At 51.2% G+C, this 25,017-nt stretch overlaps 1 protein-coding gene across 1 annotated transcript; it reads right to left on the bottom strand.

Moving 5' to 3' along the window:
• Positions 1-1,696: 1,696 nt before the first annotated feature.
• On the bottom strand, positions 1,697-9,192 carry LOC112884809. Its single transcript, XM_025950388.1, has 7 exons — positions 8,369-9,192; positions 5,346-5,491; positions 5,072-5,189; positions 3,955-4,056; positions 3,688-3,803; positions 2,871-3,025; positions 1,697-2,750 (listed from the first exon to the last, which is right to left on the bottom strand). The coding sequence occupies exons 1-7, from the start codon at positions 8,982-8,984 to the stop codon at positions 2,231-2,233; spliced, it is 1,773 nt and encodes a 590-aa protein (XP_025806173.1). The 5' UTR covers positions 8,985-9,192; the 3' UTR covers positions 1,697-2,230.
• Between the last annotated feature and the right edge of the window lie 15,825 nt (positions 9,193-25,017).

The following is a 25,017-nucleotide window of genomic DNA, read 5'->3' as shown; positions in this document are numbered from 1 at the left end:
CGCGATAAATAGAACTGTCCCAGCGAGGCCCCATCGTCGTCGACATCAGCACAAAATCGAATTGTTCTCTATCTCAGGCCCTTCCTCAATACTTCATGTTCTTATGAGTTCGTCCTACAAATTAAACAGCAATAGTGGCCTCGGAATACCAAATTCCCTTCCGCTTATATCACAACCTCGCCACCGGAATCAAAGATTCCCGCCATGGAGACTGAGCGAAAACGACGCCGCCCAGAATTCTTGAGCTCCAGTGCAGTCGCGGATTGTCAGGAACCAGCAGATGGAAACTCAAGAGAGGAGAAAAGAAGAAGGAAATCTTCACAGCAGACAAGAACTCGATATCGAGATGGGCAGGAATAGCAGCTGAGTTACTGAATCGAAAGATAACCTGACGAGGTCCGATAAAGAGCCACCAGGAAGATGGCGATAAACTACAGCTACTATCCTAACCTAGGGTTCTCAAGTGAGTTCTTCCAATCTTAATTATTACAACCAGGACCAAAGGCCTAAATAGGGCGGCGTGGTCAAAAGCATAAGCGAAAGTAAATATTGTTTAGCGTCTGGAAACGAGTTTATGGCGCTAATACTGTTAAAGATGAAAGGTGGCCGTCGGATTGATATTTAGTGGTTGAAGTAGAAGCCGGTCAAGTGAAAGCTGAAGTGCCGACTTCCTCTGCTACCTGACACGGATTGAGATCCTAGCGGCGCGAATTGATGCCGAGTAGATTCTGTCGTGCTCTCTTCCTTTTGTGCCCGATTTTATCCCCAATCCATCCGTAACCTCAAAATTTCTAGATTGAATTGAGTGAGCACACGAGGATCCCCGGCCCCGGATGCCATGCACCAGCTCGACACTCTTGCATTGGGTGCTCTTCTGCTGTCAACGCCAATGGCGCCATGGAAGGCTCGAATGGGCACCGGCAGGCGAGCAGCCGCGGGTGGGTAGAGCAGCAGCAGGTCGGCAGAAAGCAGCAGCCGGCAAGGCATAGACGCAGGCGAGCTCGACGGCTGCGGCATGGGGGAGCTCACGCGCAGGCGAAGCATGCGGCGGCTACGCGGCCACCGGTGGGCAGGCCCGGGCCAGATGGGTGTGCAGGCTGTGCCACAGGACCCGTCTTTCCAGAGAGAAAGACGGGACGAGATGACGTCCCCGATAGTTGTCGTTTTCTTTTCCAGACCTCCTAGGACCATTATTCTTTTACACCGGTATTAGGCCAAACCGGCTGTAATTTTACTGTGCTAACCATTCATCCAAACAGAATTTTAAGTTCTTCGGCGGAAAATAATTAGGGAGTGTATTTTACCAGTGTTTTAGCTCTAAAACCTACCATCCAAACAGGCCCTTACAAATGCAGCTTTCCGCTGTCTAAAAGCTAGATTCCGCAATTTGAAGTGCCAAACAAGCCAGGCTTAAGTCACTTTGAACCACTAGTTTTAGGTCCAATCATCTCTCTCCTGTATTTCCTCCCATCGCTTGTTGTGTGTCCTTTGACATTGCACAGCATTCTCCTCCAACCATCCAGTGCCGAGAAGGCTGATCGGACCTTCGTCAACTGATCCTGATCAGAGCCAAATCCAGAACCACTGGCAACCGCCAGTTAACTAGTCTCCGATAGAACATCGTTGGTTGCCCTTACCCTTAATCCACAAACTACCACTAGCGAAGAGATTAACATCAGCGGCAACATTCAGCAAGTGAGCAACACAAGATGCATCTTTTACCTATATAGGACTGCAAACTCAGCAGGACATGCATACACGGCAACATCCATCAGGTTCTTCTCGGAACACGAAAAGGGAGAAAAAAAAATGAAAAAACAAAAAGAAACTCCTGTCCTGATTCTGACCTCACCTATCCCTACCCCCCAATACTCTTCTACGGCTTCTGAACTCCGCTACTTCACTCAGAAGCCCACAAACCCGGCTAAATTACAGGCAAAAACCCACAAGAAAGCACCACTTTCCAAAGACGACGAGTCGACGACGCGACGCTGGTCACCGAAAATACACAGGCGGGGACGTTCAACACGACCCGATCAAACTCAACTACCCTCGCGTTTCGACCCTTCTTTTTTGTTTTCCTTTTTTTTTTGCTTCGAAGACGAGAGAAAAAAAAAACACTCCAAGAACGCCTACGAATTGAACGATGGCTCATTGTCTGATGTGATTCTGATTCCTACTCGGCGGTTCGATCGGTTCAGCGGCGAGGTGACGCCGGGCGGGCTCTGTCTCAGCCCTGCGCCTCGATGGGCGACATCATGGCCGAGAACCGGCGCTTCTGGATGCGCGGCGGGAGGTGCTTGTTGTACCGCTTCGGCCCGACCGTCCACGGCAGGAACACGCCGGTGCCGCTTCTGCCCATCCGCTTGCCGACGTTGCCGCCGGCGGCGCCGGAGGAGGCCATCACCATGGGCCGCGCGGGCGCCGCAGCCACCATCATCATAGGGGCGCGCACGGCCATGCCCCACGCGGCCGGCGCCAGCACGGCCTGCGGCGCCGGGGCGTACCCGATGATGGCGCCGCTGACTGGGGCCTTCTGCGCCAAGCACGCGGGCGCCGCCACATGGGCGGCCGCGGCCGGCTGCGGCTGCCAGGGCGTCATGGCCTTGGTGGGCGACGGGAGCGGGCTCAGGTCCACCGGCGTGGACGGCCTCACGCGAGCGAACGTGATGCTCACGCGCCGGTTGGACGACGGGCACACCACGTGGCGCGCCATGTCGGCGCTGTTCCCACGCATGACTAGGAGGGACCTGCAGATTTTTTGAAGCGTAAATTCCATGACCCATGACCATGAGTTTGGAAATACTAAAATAGTTTTTTATGTTTCATTCTTTGATATGATAAGTAGATAATTGAACTGTTAAGCTTACCCTTGCTTTAGTGAGAGTGTGAGGGGTCCCTTGTAGTTGCCGTTGCTGTCAGTGACGAGTGACCTGCCAAATGCCATTGTAGTCTCAGACAGCAGAAGAGTGGAAATTGGGTTGTCCAGATGAGGAGGCTTGAAGTAGGGTTGCGAGTGTTCATCCTGCCAAAAAAAGGGAAAAAATCAGTAATGTGTTAAGAGGGCAAAGATTTTGTAGTTTATCAAATTGACCTACTGATTCATGTTCTGCAGAACGTTAAATTTCAAATGCATAAAACTACTAAGTTCCTAACATCAAGAGCTGCAATGAAGGCGACTGTGTACAAAAACAGGTTGGGGTATTCGGCCAACTGCAAAATTGAAGCCCTACATTTTTACAACTCCTTTCAGAATGGTCACAAAAATTATCAGATAGTAGAGGGATGGGAAGTATGTCTTTTTTTATTTTTGTAACATTTGATTAAACAGCAATTTCGATTTTCATTTCTCTTTCCTCCTTTTGTAGGGTTAGTGATGAGTGGTAGACAAGTATTTTTACAATCAGTGGCTATGGTTAATGATCTACTAGAGGTCACCAATGTAATTTTCTAACTTTGTACGATCAGTGGCTATGGTTAATGATCTACTAGAGGCCACCAATTTAATTTTCTAACTTTGTACGATTAGCTGGTTTTTGAAAGGGGACGGAAGGTACAAAGCTTTGAATTCTGGTGAGTGGTGCAAAGATCTGATCAGAATCTTTATGATTTTACAAGAAGCAAAGGGCATTTGGTTTCGTCGAGTGTGCTGTCATGCTTATTTTATAAGGAAACAGCAACACCTACCTCATCGAAGAAGTTGATGATGACACTGTTTGGTTTCCTGCTTTCTGGTATTAAACGCCAAAGAACAAGGTGGTCAATGACAGCCTGCAGAACGAGGGGGATTGGTTCTATGTGACCTGTGGACAAGGAGAAAAACAGGACAGTTGTGACATCATTCACGAGGGCATTTCATTGTCTGGAGATGCGAAAATATGATACGCCACAGAAGCATATTCTCGCAAGATTAAGCAAGTAGAAGAAAACCAAGTATGAGTCCTCGGAACATACAATTGGCTTCCTCTGTGGTAGGTTGAAATAATGGGACACCAAGCTGAATGATCTCCCTCTTGTTTCCTTTGATCTGCTTGTTGAAGAATATGAAGGTCTCACCTAAATTTGAGAAAAAAAAATGATAAGCACCAAACTGATTCACATATTGACCAAGGCATAGTACCACATAGTCATTCACCAAACGTTTTCACATAAGGTCGCATTTCAAGAGATAAAATAGATGGCACACTGGCCAGAGTTAACCAGAAAATTAGTCATTTCCATATTCAGGCAGCTTACTTGGATGTGATGAGTTCGGCCAAACCCAATAAGCAAACAAAGGTTGTGGGTTCTATGTTAGTTCATAAGGAGGAATCATACTCAGGAACTTAAGAAGTCTATGAAGTTGAGATCTTACATGGATCAACATTTTGTCGTGCATGAGTGCACGACTTTGGACGGATGTTAGCATGTCTTGGCACGACCTATTCCAATAAAACAAAAGCGATCTAATATGTTACTAGTATTAAATTATATATTCAGTTCAAAGGTGTTTCTTTGATTCAGAGAGGTTAACTTCAAGTTAGCTTTAGTTAAGGAAAGACGTCAAATCGGTCAGTGTCGTAGTCACTAGGTTGATGACATTACTTTTTTTTGTCAGGTTCAAGCTGTACTTTACCTAGATTAGAATGACCAGCAGCTATATAGGAAGATAGATCAGTACTAGTAATCTAGTTACATGAATTTCAACGTCTTAGATTTTCCTGTTTCTATAATATAAAGCACAGGTGACAATTGCTAGGACCTAGGACCTGTAGATCTCTGAGCCAGTTAGCACGAATGTATATCAGACAAAACCATCGCCACTGATAGAAAAGGTACGAATGATAGCCTGAACTAGGACCACAGTTAGCTGCGATGCGTAAGAGCATTTTTGGTGTCTTAAAGCATCAAGCGGATGATACCACCGATATTTTGTTTCTTTTGGAAACATATATTAGTTGTGGACACCAATAGAAGTAACCAGAAGAACAGATCAAGAAAAAGTAAACAACACCAATTAAAATAAACACTAAATTTTGGATACTCGTAAGCACGTTCAATGAGAAAACTCCTGAAATAGAACATAACTTACCTGAAAGTTCTCCATTTCTGCCAGCCTGACGAATTTCATTGATGAAATCCGCGACTTTCATGATCTCCGATGTTGTGAACACATCTTCATATATCTTCAAGCCTTTCACGACGTTAACCTGGTGATCACACAAGGTCATGAACGTCAGTCAAAAAAGAGTGCCTTCAGAAGAAATGAACTTTAATAAGATGAACAGAAGTGCTACTACTTCCTACAGCATCTCCTAGTCCTTCTGTACAGAAAGATTGCCGAGTGGTGTAAAGATGGAACTCGCCATGTGCCCCTTCACGGACTCCTTGGCCACAAAACCTTTCTGGATCTTGATCCTCTCGGGACGGGCAATGCACTCCTCATGGTCAGAGCAGATGGGATAGCTCTCTGGTAGGCTGTGTTCTCCTTGAGATCCTTGATCAGTATGATCTGCTAAGTAATATATATCTCAGAGGCTTCCCAACCATTATTGGAACTGGATATGTACTACGTGTTGCAACAAAAGAAAAACAAATAGACACCAAATTGTTTAACTCAGATAGCTTGTTTTGCATATAACTTCTATTTTCCCGAGTACCAAGACTTTTAATTCCAGAGAAAGCAATAAAACTGAACTAATGCACTCACAGGTACACCGAATGACTACTGACTTCAGATATTTGGAGATAGCAAAACATAAAAACATCGCTTGCACTTTTATGCTTGAACATGGGCTAGAGAACAAAAAATCATTTTCAGTAAAATAAAAAATAAAAACTATATTTGATCTGTGCTTTTCACGCAGGGCATAATTTGATATTCACTTGGCAGTTTGCTAGTGGGCACAGTCACTCAGCACCAACAGGTCCAATCTATCGCCCGTTAGAATTTTAACTTTCGTTCTGACATCTCCTGCTTTGCCACCCGTTCGATCTTCAAAAATATCCATCATACCGCAGGAAGAAATGATCTCGTTTTTTTGTGGAATCCCAACCTGCTGCATCCTTTTTGGTGTCACTTTCTACGGACTACAGCATGAATGGAGAAGAAAAGGTGGCTTCCGTGATAATAACGTGATAAAGAGAAGAGTGCGCCTAGACAAGAGATTCGGCCAAGTTGAAAGAAGCGAACACGGGCATTACTGGTACATGGCATAAGTGCAGGGGCACGCACCAAACGGGAGCAGGGACCAGCAGAGTATGGTACATGTTCAATTATTGGGTGAAGACGGGCATAAAGATACACTAGACCACTCTATTGAAAGCACACCCTTTTTTTTCCTCATCCTTTCGCAATTTTCCGCCGCACGCACAAGAAGCCCCAGACTTGTTTTCTTTTCTTGCATGTATGATGTATCTACTTTTAAAAAAAAAAAAGAAAAGAAAAAGGCCATGTCCATCGGCTGTCAATGTGGAAGAGATTGCCTGAAATCTTCTAAAATCCAGACCGGTTGCAAAAGGCCAGCTGACTTACAGCAGCAACCGGACAAAGCTTAGACACATGATCGCATCATCAATGGACAGCGCATACACCAACCACGCTGTTGTTACCCGATTAATCAATTCCGCAGCACAGCTCAATCGTGCATGTGCAGAGAGATTCAGGAAGGTCCAAAAAGCTCTCCACACCGCAGCGCACACCTACCCCCCTGAGGCCCCGATGGGCAACGGCCGCAGGCGGCTGGAGAAGCCTCGACGGGGAGCCGCCCACGACTAAACCGCCGGCCGTGTCTGTCCTCGACGACGAGATGGCGCCATACGGAGACAAGGTGTTCTTTCGCGAAGCCCAGCCCCAGCCGCTGGGCCCCCGCGACAGTACTACCAGCGGCTGGCTGTGATTGGCCGAGGGGTCCCACGAGGCAGTGTCCCGCGGGCGACCACGTGTGCGGCCCGGCCGGCCCGGGGTGACCGATCCGATCGGCGTGCCACCAGATCCAGGCTCCACCGGAAATGGCTTCCGCAGCCCCGCTGATTTGGGGCCAGGTGGTCGGTCACCCCGCGGCGCGGGTCATGTGGGTCCATTTACTCGGCTCACTCCCTCCAGCGCCGGAGGCACGCCGCACGCACACGCACGCGACACGGCACCGGGGCGCTCGAGTTCAAGGCCCGCGCCACTCACTCACCGTCACCGCCCGCCCCCTCCCCAATTCTCCATCAAGTGAGGACCGAGGAAGTCACAAGTTTCGTCGAGGGCCGATCTCAGACCGACACATGCCCACCGCCCCAGCAGCGATACTCTAGAAGCCCGCGCGCCGTCTGCGGACAAGGCAACGGCCAATCCCAGCGCCCGCAGCACACCTGCGCTACAACCAGAACGCACCACGCGATGGTTACGAGGCCGCTGGGAGCCGAGGCTGCAAGCCGCGCGGCCGGCCGCCCTCCTCGGCCAGGAAGGCACAGCCAGCGCGGCGGAGACGCCCGAGTCCCCCCCGGCCGGCGGCGGCGTGCGGGAGCAGTAAACTAACATTAATAAATCGCCCACGCAGCTCCGCTAAACGCGTCGCGTCGCGTAATTTCAAAGAGGCCGCCCGTACTGCCACCGGTACTTTACCCTCGGGACCAGGGCCACCCCCTCCCCTGGCCGGAAAGGGGTGGCCGAGGTGGCCGCGGAGCGAGCGAGCCAGCTGCCCGGGAAAGAACGGCGAGGAGGGGTCGTCGTCAGCGAACGGCGTGAGGGCGAGGAAAGAAAAGGCCGGTAGGGTTTTCGGTTGCCCCCCGTGACGTGATCCCGCTTCACGGGCGCCATAGCTCCTCCCGCCGCCGCCACGACCGACGGCCAGGATTGACCCGGCCGGGGAGGATGGCGACTCGTCGGGCACGAGGGGGAATTATTGGGCCTCGCGCCCCGGTTTTCCACTAACCACCGGGGCGCAATTGGACCCGTACGCCAGCTCCGTTTCAATTCGGAGCCGACGCCGCCGTACTGTGCAGTAGCTTTTAAGAAAATAGCGGCATGATAAAAGCGCAATTTGGAAGCCGTTTTAGCAGTAAATAATCTCGCTCATCGGAAAATAGATAAAATCGGCGGAAAACCCATGCTAGTCCTAATCCCGTTTTGGTCAGGCCCAAAAAAGTCGGAGAGCAGCGCGGAACAACTTGCGGAGGAAGCCACACCTGGCGACCAGATCCAAGAATCGGGAAGCGGGCGAAATGGATTTTGAGAAATTTTGCGGCTCCAACGGAAACGACGACGGGTTCCGGCGAATTCGAATGCGGCCGCCGGAACAGAGAAAGGGGATGGGATGCAGGAGGCAGCAGGCGGGCGGGGTAATTGATTGACGTGAGCACGGGAGGAATTAATTCGCGGGGTGGTGGTGACTGTACTTACGTCCGTCAGCGGCGGTGTCGTCTTCCGTGGAGGCGGCCTTCCGCTCCGACGAATCTCCCGAGGAATCTACCTCCGCGTCCGCCTCGTGGTGGTACTCCGCGTCTGCGGCGGGGTTGACGACGGCGCCGTCGGCCGGATCCTGTTGTACGGGATCCTGCTCGGCCTCCGGCTCCGGTTCTGGCTCGGGGTCGGGCTCCGGCTCGGCAGGGAGGTCCTCCATGGGCTCGTGGATCACCGTGGACGCGGCCTCCTCCTCCTCGGAGTAGCAGCATGACCCCGCGGCCGCGGCCGCGGCGGCGCGGGCGTCCGCGACGCGGCGCAGCTCGGCGGTGACGTCGGCGACGGGGTAGAACTTCTGCATGTGGAGGACGGGGAACCAGTTGACGCGGCGGCGGTGGAGCGCGGCGAAGGCGGCCTCGTACTCGGCCCCGCCGCCGCCGATCTGCGCGAGGTGGCCGCACAGCGCGTCGATCATGGCGTTGGCCGCCGCGAACTCGCCGCGGAACCACCCGATCACCGCGTCCCTCGCCGCCACCTCCGGCGCCGCGGGGCCGCCCGCCGCCGCGGCCGCGGCCGAGCCCACCGGCGACCCCGGCATGCCCGCCGCCGTCGTCATCGCTCCCGCGATCGCCAGCCTACGCGCCTCCCCACCCTCGCCCTCTCACTCACTTCTACAGCCTCACAATTCCCTACGCCTTTCCTTCCCTACCTTCCTCCGCCTCTCCGCCTCTCTCGCAGCTTTTGTAATGGCGTTGGTTCGACTCGACCCGCTGGCCTTGGGAAGCAGGGGAAGACGGTGTGGGGGTCTGCCTCGCCCGCCCCGCTCGTATAAATACCTCGGCGGGTGCCCGTGGCCGAGCCCCGGGGCGCCTCGCAGCCGCGGATCCGGCGACGAGGTTGCGTTGCGGTTAGTTACGGCCGGGTCCGCTTTACGGCTGCGCCCTGCGGGGCTCGGGTCGGGTCGGATCGGGGGGGGCCGCCTCGACTCGGCCTACGGGGGCGCGTGTAGACCGCGCGCGCCACCCACACCGGCCGGGCCGGGGCGGCTCTGCCTCCTCGACCGATCGCAGCTCGCACCGGCCTTGTTGGGAGCCATGCCGTGCGGCGCGGCCGGGGCTCGGGGTCCACGGCGGCACCAGGGTGGCCGTATGCCCGTTCGTGGGCGCGCGGTCCGTTGGACCAGGAACGATCCCGGCCGTCCGTTTCAGAGGCCCCCACGGAATGTCCGGTTTCCTTTGTTTCTTGCCCGCGGAGGGGCATGCCCCTTCCCCCCGAAAAGGATGCTGGCGATGTAGTGTAAGTGTACCTTACGGATTCCGAACGATGTGGAGGGCGTTGAAAAAGAGAAAACGACACGGGATATTATAGCTGCGTTGAGAGGCGGCGATTCAATCTCGAGGATAGCGTTTCGCGGATAAAGGTGGAGGTATATGAGACTGCAGTTTATTAGATAATTTTGCAGGTACACGACTCTAAAATATCATGTATTCGACCGGCTGTGTTACAATGTCATGATGGTTTTAGTATGCATATCAAGGCACTTAAAGTTTCCTCGTGTAAAGCAATTTTTGTCGACAAGGTGGTGGTGTAGGTACACCATGTGCAGTTCCAAATGACGTGAAGGGAGTTGAAAATGAGAAGACGACAGGAGAGGTTGTGTTCATGTTGAGAGGCAACATTCAATCTCGAGGGGTGTTCAAAAAAGAAGAAGAAGAAGAAAAAGTCTAAGGGAACTGCAATTTGTTAGATAATCTTGCAGGTGTGCCCCTAAAATACTATATATTGACCTGGTTTGTGTTATAATATTAGAATGGTTTAATATGCAAATCAAGTCATTTGTAGTATGCTGATGTAAAGCGATTTTCTTTTCAAAAAGATGTTATTGGTATAACATAGGTTTATCATGATACAAGTTCCAAATTACTTGGAACAGTTGAAAAAGAGAGGCAACACCAAGGCTTAAAAGTTTAATCTCAAGGATGTTGTTTGGCTAACTAAAGAAAACCTAATGGAGCTACAACTGAATAAATATTCTTATGGGTGCAGTTCGAAAAATAGTACGCATTGTAATAGTCATGTTAGGATGTTACAACAGTTCAATATATAGATCAACCGTGGTCAGCATTTTCAATAACGGGCCGTCGTAGCTTGATAGAGCTACCACTACAACCATTGCAACGGATATAGCAAGCCGGAAAAACTGCTATCAAATCTTATAGCCTGCTATTTTAAAACACCGATTTTGGTTCACTTAGAGCATAGTTAGTTTTGGAAAAGTTTATGTGTATTATCAAATCATGATCAACTCAAAGAGCCAATACTAGGAATGAAAATTGTAGAACACTAATTTAGCTCGACGGTGACCGCAGCAGCTTACTTTCGTCCAAGAATTGGACAAAGTTTCAAGAAGTCATCAGCAACAAGCCAACAACAGATGGACCAGAATGTTACAGGCCGGTTCAAGTTACCTTGCCTACATGGAACCTCATGCACCAATGGTCCAAAGCAAGTACAGTACATCTTTCTAGAGGGCCCATCTGATAGGAACTTGCCGGAACATTTCAACAACATGACTTCACCCGTCATTAACCCGACCCTCTAGATTGGCAGGGTTTTCTCCTCGTAGTCATGGCAATGCCATTGAATTCAAACCATTCTCTAGATCCTTGGGTTCTCAATTCTAAGGTGGCACTGCACAACACATGACCGCCAAGCTAAGATCAAAAGTTGTATTCTACCGCTAAACACATGCATCTTGTTTGATCTCCATGCTCATTCCCTTTCTTAACTGACTCGCGCCTCGGAACCCGCGACTAATGAGCATGAAAACTATTACTGCAGGATTTGTTAAAAGAAAAACACCAACAGTTATCTAGGATCCCTTTTGGCGACTTAAGTTACAACCCTTGCTGCACAGACTGTGAACCTAGTATTTTTAGGGCAGGGCGATACAACATGGAATCAAACAGTGTTGTGATGCCGGTTTAACGTGATTGTTTATTCTATTGGCGCTGATTCGGCTGTGTTTAATTAAGGGCCTGTCCATCTGGGGCGGTAGGTGGGCGCGCTGCGCCTGTTCTGGAGTTCCCTTTCGGGAAGCTTTTGCCGGAGAGAACACGCGCACCGGCACACACTCACCCACCAAATTATGTGGCATGTGATCAACGATTTGCACCATCTGACCTGTTGATGGGCCTACCTATCGTGCATTACGTGGCAGCCAGCCAATCATACGGCGTGCCGATTTGGTGGTGCACGTTCGGGAGCCGTTTGGTATGAAATCAATTGCCAGGCACGGCAATGTTGTCGAGAACAGAGACCAGAGACCTCAAATTTGTTGCGGATTCTGTTTTTTTTGTTTTCAAACATGACCTGTTTTTATACTAGCTAGTGATTCAGTATTTGACAGGTTTTCGAAAAAATAGCCAGAGGACACGATCAGAGCTCATTTTAGATGGGGCCATCGCTTTCGCGCGCGGAATCGCTGATGGGAGGTAACTCATCCCGCAATACAATTTCAGCTTCCTTAAGCATGGCTCGAGTGCGATCAGCTTTACTTTTATCGGAACGGAAGTCCAACCCCGTGCTTACGCTCGTTGCAACAGCATTAGGTCATCAAGCACGGGCGCTCGCGCGCGCACTTTTTTCTCTCCCCTGTGCTGGAGCCGTTGACCCATCCATGCTCCATGGTATGCCTGGTTGGCTGGCCCTCCCCAAATGGAACGTGTCAGCAGCAGCATGGAAATGCCATGTACTACCACTCACGTGCAGCAGGGCCAGTTCATTTACTCGAAGGCTACCCTACGGCCACCAATCCAATTTGCATCATCATTAATTAAAAAGAAAAAAATAAAATACGAAAAATGATCTGCGAGACTGTGACGGCCTGATGGCAACGTCTGCATACTCGCCAGCAATAACAAGCCCGTTGCGGCCAGACAGGAACCACGTAGTGTTAGTTGTGAACTCGATCCGGTTTGGAAACCGCACGATGCATATGGAAGATTGGAAGAAACCTGCCTGAAAACGCAAGCGCCAGCGGCGCCGCCAAGGGGGGCAGGGGCACTGATTGGCCGTGCCCTCTGCCCTGATGGCCCCGGCCGGCCGTGGCACCAAGCCGCCCTCCTCTCCGTGACGCGATCCCGTCAGCGACCGCTCTGCACTCCCAGCGCCGCTGCCCATCTGAATTTTCGTTTTGTTTTTTTAAATTTGGTCGTCGGCTAACGACCGGGGCTGCATAATTGACTAGTTTATTGGGGTCTGTATGAACAAGTTTGTCTTTTCTTTCTGAATTTCAACTCGGTGACAGGCAGTGGAGATATCTTACTTTAGCGCCCTGAGGAGCCATAATGCTCATTATTTTTGCCAAAAGTAAAAAAACAACTGTAGTGCTCGTTGTCAGGCACTGCTGATTGAGCTTTTAAGGAGGTTTCGAATGGTCCACGCGTTGAGCTGACAGCCTTCCTCCGATTTTTTTTTTTCCTTTTGCGGCTTGCATGACTAATGTGTATGATGATATGCAGCAGTTTTTATAGCATTGTCGAAAGTGATGTGGTAATTTATAAACTGTAGAACCCTTTCTTTTACCTAAAAGGAATCGGTTATAGTTTTTTTTACATGGATAACGCAATTGCTCCGACGTGATGCCGCGTCATCTATGTGTCGAAAAATGGTTGATAAATGGGCTCTAAACTAGGTAACATTGCGAGAGGGGTTATGTATCGAGTTGGTGAGAACATCTATTAGAATGTGCACGATTCCGATCATGCTCATGTTTTTTTTAAAAATTTCTTAATTATGACATAAGTGATGGGCACTATTGCCATTAGGATTTAAACTAATGGCAAGTAGTACTTTTAGATATTTAACGGGAGAAGAAGAATGATTCCTTTTAGGAGTTGACCATATTGGGTAGCTGTACAGGGAGATACTTTTGGCTAGCTACAGTTACGAGAGGTCGTAGATGCAGCAGGGGGGTCTCATTATGGCCTATCTTTCGCGGCCTCGAAAGGCTAAACTGGCTCGCGGCCAATAATAACAACCTGCGCCCTCTACTCTAGCATGCACGTCGCATGAATAACACACAAGAAATTTAGAAGCTGGCAGATTCGTCTACTAATAATGAGTGGATCGGATCAACAGATGAAATGGTGAAATCATGCAACTCCAATAATTTAGTAGGCCCACTTCTCCCTCCAAAAGTAAGTGTTTGGATGGACATTAAAGCCAAAAATCGGAGGAAAATATTTGTTTGTGGTGGCATGAAACAACCTACATACAGCAAACGTAAACTGCCGCATATGCAATTGATTGGAGGAGTTAAATCGAGTGCTGTAATATCAAGCATGACTTCTTTTTAACAATACTTCTGTCAAAGAATTTTAGGCGTGGTTGAAATTTTATCTTCAGATGCTAAGCAAACAAGTTGCTATATCGAAAAATAATATCTTCAGAAAAAAATTTATGATCGTTCGAGGATGTGAACTGGATTTTCCCTAGAGAAACTAACACGACGTCAGTATATGTTCATGTTTATTTATCCAAAATATCTGAGAACAACATATATGGACAACATTGGAGAACAACAAATGCATCATCAGATAATTAACATCTGCGGCATTGAACACACGTTGACTGAAGTAATTGAAAAATCAGGTCACCTGAAATATATAGGAGGTGTGAAGAAAACAGTATTTACCAGAAACTTCAGAACGGCAAGGAACAATGATTTGGAAGCCGGCCAAACACGCCTTAAACTTCAGCACCTGGAACACGGTAAAACAGTTGCTTTAACTTAAGCTTCAGCAAATTAAAACAAGTGCGAGGCGTAAACTAACTTTTCGGTTAATTACAGTCGGCCTTTGGATGTGTTTAACTGTTGCACCCAGAAAAAACAAAGTATCAGATTCTAACATCTCTCGGGGCTAACATGTGAGTTTTTGTATACATGCTTAATCCATGGCTCCATATGAACGAACATTTTGTGAATATATCCCACACGGCCGCGGATAGAGACACCGATCATTAGCCTCGCTCCTGCCATGCACATCAGGTGTATTGGCTCAAGATTTTTTTTGATCTGTCAATGTCCTGACTCCTGAGAAATAGTATATATGTATTCGATGCAAATCTAGATGGAAAAAAAATATGCATCCGAATCAAATCTGAAATCTGGCTGAAGCAGCTAGCCTAGATGAGAAGCCACATGATGCGATGGGCGCACGGGCTGGAAGGGTTGACGACACGAGACATCACTAGTACACAATTCTTTATTAGTGCCGGTTGGAAAATGGCTTTAGTTCCAATTCCCTACCGGAACTGCCTATTCAGGACTAATGCACCTCATCTTTTTGTCCCGACGGCTATTCAACAAAAAATATCAGCCTCCGCACCGCCACCCGCCGGGGCTAGGCCGAGCCGGGTCTGGCCGCGCCGCTTGTCGAGGCATACATCTTCGTCTTGACTCTAGAGCACCAACTTCTTGAGCTCCAACTCCACCTCAACCGCCATAGAGATGCAATCAAATCTTGAGTAGTAAACAATCGAAGGATTCACATGAGTTCCATTTGATTCACAGTACAATATCTAATTCACAAGACACTCACAAACGAATCATTCACAACACAAATTTATATGTAGCTTCTCACCGGCTGGATCCGCTGCGGCCGGGCCTACCCTCGCGCCGGCCAGGTCAGGTGCATACGCGGCCATGGGGACGGCGGGGGCAAGGCCAGCCCTTGCGCTCCGCGCGGCCGCGGCGGCCGGCGGCGGCCAGGCTAGCCCCACGCGCCCATGGAGGTTAGAGGCGGCCAGGCCAAGTGTGCACGCTGTCGTGGGGGCCGGCGGCGGCCAGCCCAACCCTAGCGCCCGGCGCGGCGGTGGCGGCAGGCGGCAGACAGGCCAGCCCTTGTGCTGGCGCGGCCGTGGCAACGGGCGGCGACCAAGCCAGCCCCGCGCTCACGTGGAGGCTGGCGGCTGCCAAGCCAGCCCCCGTGCGTCCACCAGGCTATCAGAGAGCTATACGGGAGGGGGGGGCCTACGGGAGAGTAGAGGATAAGGAAGGGGTGAAAGAGATGAGAGGATAAGGGAGTGGGAAGAGAAGATAAGAAGATGCGTGAAAACAAAATCGTCCTAGTTTTTAATCCCGGCGGCTGGCTGCACCCAGGATTAATGCTCTTCTCGGGACTAAAATGAGACCTCATGGAGTTACCAATCGGGATTAAAGTTCGTACTCTTATCCTAGCTATTGGACCCGGGACTAGTGTTTATATTGATCCCGGACCTAAAACTAGCCGGGATAAATGAGCTGGATGAATGATGCTTTCTGTACTAGTGCATGCAACTGAGCCACTGATAAGATAATGTAGCACTGGATGGATGTACATTTGTTGGGGCGTTTGGTTGCCAATTGCCACGCTTAACCTTAGTCGTCCTATCACAATTTGTTAAGCAGATGTTTTGTTAGTTACCACGACTTATATCAAGCCACACTTTTGCTAGCATTTGTTGCCACAAATGTCACATGCTTAATTTTTTTCTGCCTTTTTCATACCTGTGGCTAATAAATTCTTAGCCACACTTCTACCAAATATGCCCTTACTTGTTTAATATGCATAATGCGAAAGCATAATTGGCAAATCAAAGTAATTGATTTTAGGAGGTAAACAAGCTGGTTCAGATGGCTGCTTACTACCTTCTTCATCCACTCTGTGTCACTATATTTGCCCATAGCCTCGGAAGGGTATACTCCCTCCGTTCCAAAATATAGATTATTTTAACTTTTCTAGCTTCATAATTTTTTCTATGCACCTAGATATATGTTATATCAGGTGCATAGAAAATGTTATAAATTTATAAAAGCTAAAAACAATCTATATTTTGGAATGGAGGGAGTACCTCATAATGTCTATACATTGAGAATATCAAGAATGTAGTTATTTCGGCATTTCCACTCCCTACCCCATATGTCACTTGGATTTTGAGATACACATCATAAGATATTTTATTGCAGATACCATACCCACCTTAGCCCACTTCGTTAAAAAACAACCATTACATATGTGTTAGCCAATCCTGCCCATTTTTGCCAATTTTGAGCCGTTATAGTCCATAATACCAAGTCAAGATTGCCCCAATGCTTTGATTATGATTATTCATCTGTTGTAAAAGAACATTTTAAATAGTAAAAACTAGTGTGACACTAACATGATGCTTAAAATTTTCATTGCTGATTCATTTGGTGGAAGCTCTAAAAAATGTATTTTGTACTTGTATCTAAGTTTGATAAAGACTATATCAGCAGCTAGCTCCACACTGGTAAAAAGGGACATTATTAGCTTAGAGCATGTATGTAGGGTGGGTTTTGCAACAAAAATATGTAGTTGGTGGATCTTTGCAATATAATGTCTTATAGGGTGAAATCTTAAAACTAGAGGGACAGGTTGTTTTTTGCAATTTACGCAAAGAATGGAAGTGGTTTGTATCGTGTTATTTATTAGGGAGACGTATGGCCATTTCACGTTGATTTTTTAAACTATTACCATTTTTTGTTTTTTGTGTATGGTGTGCTACGGACACATAAATGAAATGGAAGGAGAAAAGGTTTGCTAAAGTTGACGACCGTGACATACTGCACGGCGCGTTGGCGACATCAACTTTGTGGTTCACCATGCGAAAAAAAAAACTTTGTTATTGTCCACGACAAAAATCACGCTAGCTGTGCGGCGCCCTTTTCTTATAGTTTTTTTTTGTCGATCCCTCTCTGGAGCCAACAAAAGCTTAGGCCAGGCCTCGTGAGCATCACCTTTTTTTTTTCGTTATACAGTGGCATCATCACCTTGTTTAGTATACCCTAACAGATCACTCGCCATTAATCTAGCAGTAATAAGCATTAAAACCATCATTTGCACTTGATTTGATGTTTGGACATGGGATGGGAGGACATAAGCGCCTACATATTCATTGCACATACATTAATATTTTTAATAAATATTTACTCCATTTCAAATTATTAGTCGCCACGTCCACCTCGCGCGAGGTCCCAAATTTGGAAGGGAGGGAGTGAACTAGCAGCAGCTTGCACAAACCGGCTACACGAGCTTGTGTCGCCGCGTCCCCCTCTCGCGTGGCCCCGAACGCCGTACAGTCGAGCCGTACGGGCTCCAAACCCAACCAAGTTTGCAAGGAGACGACGTCGATGACACCAACCGTGAGGCACCCGTGGATAGAGTAGAATTGAATAGCGGCTCGGCGGGGTCCCTGTCGACCTGGCGCAGGAGACCGGCACGCCTTGGCTCGGCGCCTGGCGCCGTGGCGCGCCACGCCGCAGCATCAGTCCAGTCCAGCGCGTGAACGCGACTCGAGAGAGGAGGATTTCGCCAGCGCCAAGTGACTGTCCGATCTGGTCGCCGCCCATTGGCATCGATCTCGGCATCTCTGGCACGCGCCGGCGTAGCGCTCGAGCCGATGGAGATTCCGAGGCCGACCAGATGCCGCTGGGGGCGCCCCGTTCACACGTGCCGCTGCTGCCCGGGCTGCATCGCCGTGCGCGCTCTGTCGTCGTCTCGTCTCGATCTGCCTCCGTTCCCTTGCGGCGGGCTCCGTGCTCGGCCTCGCCGCCGGTCAGCTGAGAATTGATTGATGGAACTCGTGGTCTCCTGCGTGCGTACGTCCATTCGGAACACCGGCGTGGTTGATCGCATTGCTGCTAGCACCACACGATGATTGCGTGCAGCCACGGGAGAAGGCGAAAGGGTGCTAGGAAGATGCGTACGTGCCGGCCGCCGTCGCGGTCGAAGGTTGTGGAACTTGTGGCCGGAGGGATGATGAGGGCGGCTGATCGTAATCTGGGAGAAGGCTGGCCCAGCGGGCGGTGAGCAAGGGGGGCACGGGTGGCCGCGCGAGCTGGGCGGTGGGGGCGAGATCTAGCTAGCGTGGCATCATTACGTGGCACCGGTGTCAAAATGATGGCGGATTTAATGTGACGTGCCAATGATGGGATGTCCCTTGACGTGGCCCGGTGCGGTCTACGTGTACTCCCCCTCCTGGCGAAAAGCTAGTGGTAGATCCTGACGTCGGATGCCCATCCTTTTTGGACAATCTTGTGTTCCGGCTGGATTACTCTACGCTTAAGATTTGGTTGTGACCAAACACTATATTGCCGGCATCTTTTTGTCTGCGGATCGCGGTCGTAGGTTAATCCACTATTGCTTGCCGTGTCGTCAAGCACGGCATCGCTGCCCAATTAAATGCAACAGACACATCGACGTACTCGCGCATCGACGGCCAAGTGCGGCTCTTTGGTCCTGGAGAGGGCGGCGCCCTCGTTCGTCACCCCAAGACCGCGCCGTGTGCTCCCGGTCCGCCTGCGCGCCGGCCAGTCGGGGTACCACCGCGACCGGCTCCCGGCGACCGCCTGAGCCGGGCCCCGCCCCGTCGACGTCCGCGCGGCTGCGTGTACCCGTCCGTACGCGCCGCCAGAAATGCCGGACCGAATGGCGACCGCGACCGCTGGTGGGGGCGCGCGCCGGCGGGGGCAGTTTTAGCTTGTCACCGCGCGGTTGGGCTCATCCACGGCGGGAACGGAAAAGCGCGAGGTGCGGTTGCCGTGAGAGGGAGTGGAGGTGGGATTCCGGCGCAGGAATATCCCCGTCGCGCGTCGACGTCACCGCGCGCGCCGTTGGGTGGTGGACTGGTGGGGCCGGGCGGTGGGGCCGAACCCAGCCGCCGGTCGCGCTTGCGCGCTTGCTTTTTGTTGCTCGCCTTAGCCTGGGAGCAAGTTGGACGGACGCGACGAGGGCACGCGCGCCCCCGCGTCATCCGGGATGGCGGTGACGGCTGGCGAGGCGTCGTCCGTGAACGCGAACCCGTCGTCAGCGCGCGGACCGCCCGTTCGGTGGAACGGCAGGTCGCGCCTGGCGGCGGGCACGCCGTGCGCGGCAGACGCGGGGCGACGGCGTCCGGCCGCGCGCTGATGTCCGGGGATTCCTTTGCCGGCGCCGGAGCCGTGCGGCTGTGTGTGTGTTCTCCACGACTCCACCAGATGGAAAACGGTGGTCTACGACGCGACGGGGATGCTAGAACTCGTCGTCTGATTTGCTTGGAGAGCCATTTGACACGGTACCATTGCCACAGCTTGTTCCATGTTCAGGTCCCGGAAGATCATCGACTAGCCTCATCGCGTTTCCAAAGTTCGCGTAGGAAAGTATGACTACACCATGCCGGAATACCACTTGAAAAAGGAAAAGGTATTATACCCATTTCTATTCGACACGAACCAATCCGAAAGCCTCTTTCGCCAACGCGCCAACCTCTACTTGTGTCCGCACCATCTTTTGCCTGGGGAAAACATACGACCATACGCAAAGATGGATGTAACGGCCTAGCAGCATGGTCTCTGGCACTACGTCGTGAAGCCTGGTCCCAGCCTCTCAACTTGTCATCTCGTCGTGATCAGCGACGCCTCCTCATGCTGTGCGTGCGGTTCAGCCCATCCCTCCCGGGCCCGTGCTACGACCACACCCTACCGAACAAGCTACTTGGACCTGCCGGTGAGGGGCCGCCGGCACGGCACTTGGACCTGCCCTGCCCCAGGTCTACTCCGATCCACAGTGCCTGCGACGGGATAGCATCATACGGGAGCCGAGATAAGGCAGATCGCTGTACCCGCCGTGCCTGCCTCTACCTCGCACCCGTCGGCCGAATGCTCGCAGCAGCAGTGGTCTCAACTCACCAAAGATCTGCACGCATGGCGTGCGGCGCGACCGCGCGAGCCCCCCTCTCGCTCGCGTCGCGTGTCAACCCCACGCGCACCCGGCCGGCCGCCGAAAGATAGATAGATAGATGGCGCCGCGACAGCGCCGCCGCCGCGGCTGGTCCCCTCCCGCGCCGGATTCTTGCATGCGTTCCAGGCTCTGGCTCTACTAGCCTGGCAGTGGTAGGGCGGCAACTGTCGCGCAGTGCCTGCCGGCACGCACTGTGTCCTTGCTGTTCGCAGGCACCAGGCTGCAGTGCCCGGGCCTGATTCCTCCTAGATGCTGTTCGTGGCTTCGTGCTCGTATAGCCGTTCCATATCAGGCAGGCGGAAAAGGTCGCTGCTAGTAAACTGACTATATCTTTCACCTTTTTTTCATCTTCTTCGTGTGCATCGATGGCAGGATCTCCGGAACAGTCGCAGCAGGCAGCATCGTGAAAGCACGGCACGGCACGGCCCGGCCTCTCAAGATTTTAAAAGGAAACTACCGTGGCGCCAGGCCAATCATTGGCCTGTGTCTGTGTCAACCCTTGCTCCTGCTTTCGGAGAGTGGATGGGAGGCGTCACTGTCCGAGCTAAAGACCGCATCGAGATGCTCCCAAATAAGAACGTAATCCTGGGCTTCCAGCTTTTGGCCGGTAAGTAAAATGGACCTGGACCCCTGGACTCATCTGCCTCTGCTTTTCGGTGTCGACTTTGCAAGGTAGTAGTAAGTACCAAAAGTTGACGACAAAAGATCAGCGCCTACGTCAACTAACCGTGTACCACCCCATGCGTCAAAAGAAGGCGACAACGTCAGGAGAAAACACACAACCATTTGAGCAATTTTTTGTGTTCGATTCTACACACGCTTCCAGAAGTTACCTTTCTTTTTAGCAGCGAAATCAATCTTGTCGAGCTCAGCAAGCATGCTTGAGCATGGCTAATGACCAGTGCTTTCCTGGGGAACGGATGGTCCTGTAGTCCGGATCGTGAACAGTGCAGCGCAGCGGCGGATCTCGCTTTGCCAGTGCGCGCCGCGGAGCCCTCGCTTTCGAGCGGTGCGGTGCCCGCGCGCGTGGTGGCGGGCACTCGTTGTCAGCGCAGAAAGGCGCCTTGTAAACTTCATTTCCAATCGAGCAGCCGCAGAGTACCAGCAGGCCGCGCCAACCGCAGCGATCAGCTCAGCTGCCTTGTGACTCTCAACCCAACCATCAGCCGAGCTCGATCGCCTCCGCTCTCCACTGCTGCTGCGCCCGCTGAATCGAAGCTCCCTTTCACCGCATGAAGAGCCCTCCGGCTCGAATCGGGAAGCGGCCTCCCACTAGCTACCGGGCACTGGAGCCTTGCCTGGAGGCCTCTGCTGGAGCAGCGCGACCTAACCGTGAAAGAGGCCTGGCTCTTTGTTCACCGCTCGCTCAACTTGCATTGTCCTCGTGGCCATCAGAGTGCCATGTACGCTCGATGCGCGACAGAATTTAAGACGGGTTTTCTGCGCAACTCAACGCCGGCACCACCAAATCGAGGGCTTTTCCTTTCCGGCGGAGGCGTAGGGGGGCGGGCTTTACGGCGGCGAGTGCTTCGTGTGCGAGGAGCTCCGGATGACGACACCTCATTCGAGCAGGCAAGGCATGCAGGGCCTGTTCAGTGTACAGTGTGCTTAGCTTGCTGCTGGATCCCGGCACATATTCTAGGGTTCAGAAAGGAATCTGTATTGGTTTCCTCTTGCGGGAAGGCGGATAATCTTGGCTAGCAGCTGCTTTGATTAGCAGCCAACTTGTTCGGATGCGCACCACAAATCGGACTTGGCAAGCGTTGTTTAGGAGCAGCTCAGTTGGGTCGTCACGGTCAATTAAGCAGCAGTATCGGCGGATTGTGCATGCATGCGCACCTGTCCGGTGGTGAGCAGTGTGTGAACGGTAGATTCCTGCTTCAAATGGGAGAACGAAAGATCCCTGCACACTAATGTAGATAAGGTTTAGCTATTTCAATGGTAATAGCAGCTGGTCTAGCTTCCACCTAGGTTGATTAATCTTCAGCTGTAGCGGAAACCTCCTAGGATTGTTGTAGCCTTACGGAGGCATAAGAGTTGAAAAGGTTGGAAAATAGTACGCACCTTAGAATTATCTGGCACTTCCGTGTAAATTATTGGTCGGTGCATGCAATTCAACATAGAAAACATCCGCGCTTATAAACTTATAGTACATACCGAGTCACTGTCCAATCTTACCCCAGCGCTTACATAACCTGCCGGTCTCGGCAGAACCTCCCCCACTTTAACCGCGGAGCTCCACGCGTCACATCGGGGGCGATGCCGCCGTCGCGCGGCTTACGTCCAAGTGTTTGGGCCGACGAGGCCACCGCGGGGGTCCCGTGCCCCCTCGCTTTAGTTGCCATCGGCGTCACGGAGCTCGAGTACGAACCGGAAGAGCGCCGGCGGGAAGCTGACACGCCGCCTTCGCGAGAGAAGCCCGTCGCCATCCCGGTGCCCGGCCGGAGCGACGCGCCCGGCGGGCAGGCGCTTTCGTGCCACGGGCACGCACGGGCGCGGCAAGGGAAAAAGGGGGAGCGGAGCGGTCGCCTCAAGGCCACGAAGGATCGGTTTCAGATGCCGCTCGATCGGTCAGGACGAGAGCTTCGTGTCTCGGCTTGGGAGAGCAGGCGTCGGAACAGGATGGATGGATTGCCAGGAATATGTGCCGCCAGCTTCTTCAAGCAGATCCTCCTAATCTTCTAGTCCCACCCACATTGCTGATTTTTCGCGGAGTTTCGCCTACGTCTGGCGTACAGAAGCATCCTTCTTTGGTCTGATCATTCTCGGCGACTTTCTTCTGAATATTCACTCGCACTGAACTTTAGGGGCTCCGAGTTTGAATCCAAACCCTAGCTGAAAGATACTTGCATAGTTGCATTGCATCAATCCCTGCTCATCCAAACACCTGGCCATTATTGGTTCGTGACATCGGGTGTCCAAATTTCGATTGTGTTTCCGTCCTGATTTCTCTTCCACAGAACGTGCCAAGGAAATCCGAGCCGTGGGGTCACCTGAAGATTGTCATCGCCTGCAGAGGCAGCAACGGGAGATGCGAGTCCAGCTTTTCGACCTCACTTTCTTCCCAGCTCCTACCATCCATTCTGCCATGCCATGATCGCGATGTTGATTATTCTCCAAAAAAAAAATAGCATGATGCTGATGGCGCCCTGCACATGTTGGCGATTGGCAAGAGCTAAGCTAAACTATAAAACATACTAACCATTTCTCTAGATATTGTCCGTCTTGATTTGTTAGTACCGCACCATCACTGTTTTAAAACACTGCCTAATTTTACTAGAAACAGTTTCAGTACTCCAAAAGCACAAGATCAGTACGCAATGCACGGCGATGGATGAGAAAGTTGCCTTGTTTTCCTCCGGATAAATGTACTGGGAGGAAGGTTCTTGCAGCTCGGAAACTGACTTGCACTGATTGCCACCCTAGAAAAAAAGAGCTTGTGGTTAACTGCACACGCAACAGTGGATGGCTAGATGCTTCTCTTCTTTTTATCACGAGCACGCATGACTGTTCCATTACCTGCAGCTCGATCAAGCTCTCACCCATCAAAAGATTGCGCGCTCTGAGGGGCTCTTCACGTCGCACCGGCGATCCGCATTGAAAGCGAAAACAAACTGCTCAAGTGGTGGGGAGGCTTTGGCTTCAGCACCATCTTCAGATGTGGTGGTAGTTTCCTGAAAGTTGTATCCGATTCGTCGCTAAGTTACTTTTGTCTGTATGATTCAGTATTTAATCGCAAGATTTTTTTCCTGAGGAATTAACCTGGTGTTGCACGTTTCTGTCGTTTTAACAGTAAAATTCTTCTGCATTATTTAAACGTGGCAGTGAGCCTAGTAATTGGGCCATTTACATTTGTATATAGGTCTGATAAGAATCGAACATATGATCATCTCGTGGTTCAGTGATGATAAGATAACATGTTTTGCAAAATGATTTGTCGTGATGGCCACAATCTGAGGCCACCAATTCCAGTTACAAATTCAGTAGCCCTTTTCCAGTGTCAGTTCCATTTCCATGTATCGTGAAGAATCTAATCTAGGTGGTGCCCTCGTCGTCTTTAATCCCGTATATATAGGATAGGTGTATCTGATTCGGTTTAGCTACGGCTTACTCTACCCACAAGATAATTTACTCTGATTTCACCAAATGAAAAGATAATTTACTCTAGTGATGACAAGAGTGCGTCGATGTAACCATCGGATTTAACAGTGCCCAATTCAGCCTCGACAAAGGGGCCAGAGCTTTATGCCTGCATAAATTCACTCCTGCTTTGTTGTAGCTAGGGCGAATCAGCCATACCATCTGCCCGTCACATATGACAGCACGGTCTGATGCTGAATTACTGACGCGCACTGTGCTGTTCTTTTTTTCTCTCTTTCAGAAGAGTTTGTTGATGCACTCTAGACAGATTTGAAGTGTTCAATCCTGATGCATTTTCAGACGCAACGTTCAGACAGAAATTCGCTTGTGACTACAGTGCATAGAGCACCATGTAGAAAAAAGCTCCTCTCCCCAGTTTCAGCAGCACCCTAATAGCCCTGCAGCCCCAGCATGACTGGGCATCGTATACTCTACGGGCCACCGATCCATGGACCGTGGACAACGGGCACTCGACGACCACCACCACCAGGCTGCCCTACGCGCTGCACACACAGTGCCCCCCGGGGGGCATCGGAATCCGATGCCCTTTCCATCTCGTCCGCCCGTGCAAAGAGCCCCGGCTTGGTGATGAGTGCACGCACACGGGACTGTCGTAGCAGCCGGCGGGGTGCTGCTGGTGACCGGTGAGCTAGTGGGATCTATCACCTATCACCTATCCCCGTTCCCCGAACCCACCGGTCCTGCTGCTGCCCGATCCCATCGCAT

The sequence above is a fragment of the Panicum hallii genome, chromosome 3 (assembly GCF_002211085.1).
Source record: "Panicum hallii strain FIL2 chromosome 3, PHallii_v3.1, whole genome shotgun sequence".
Lineage (NCBI taxonomy): Eukaryota > Viridiplantae > Streptophyta > Magnoliopsida > Poales > Poaceae > Panicum > Panicum hallii.
Note: the sequence above shows the minus strand (reverse complement) of the source record. Positions and strands in the feature narration are given on the sequence as shown.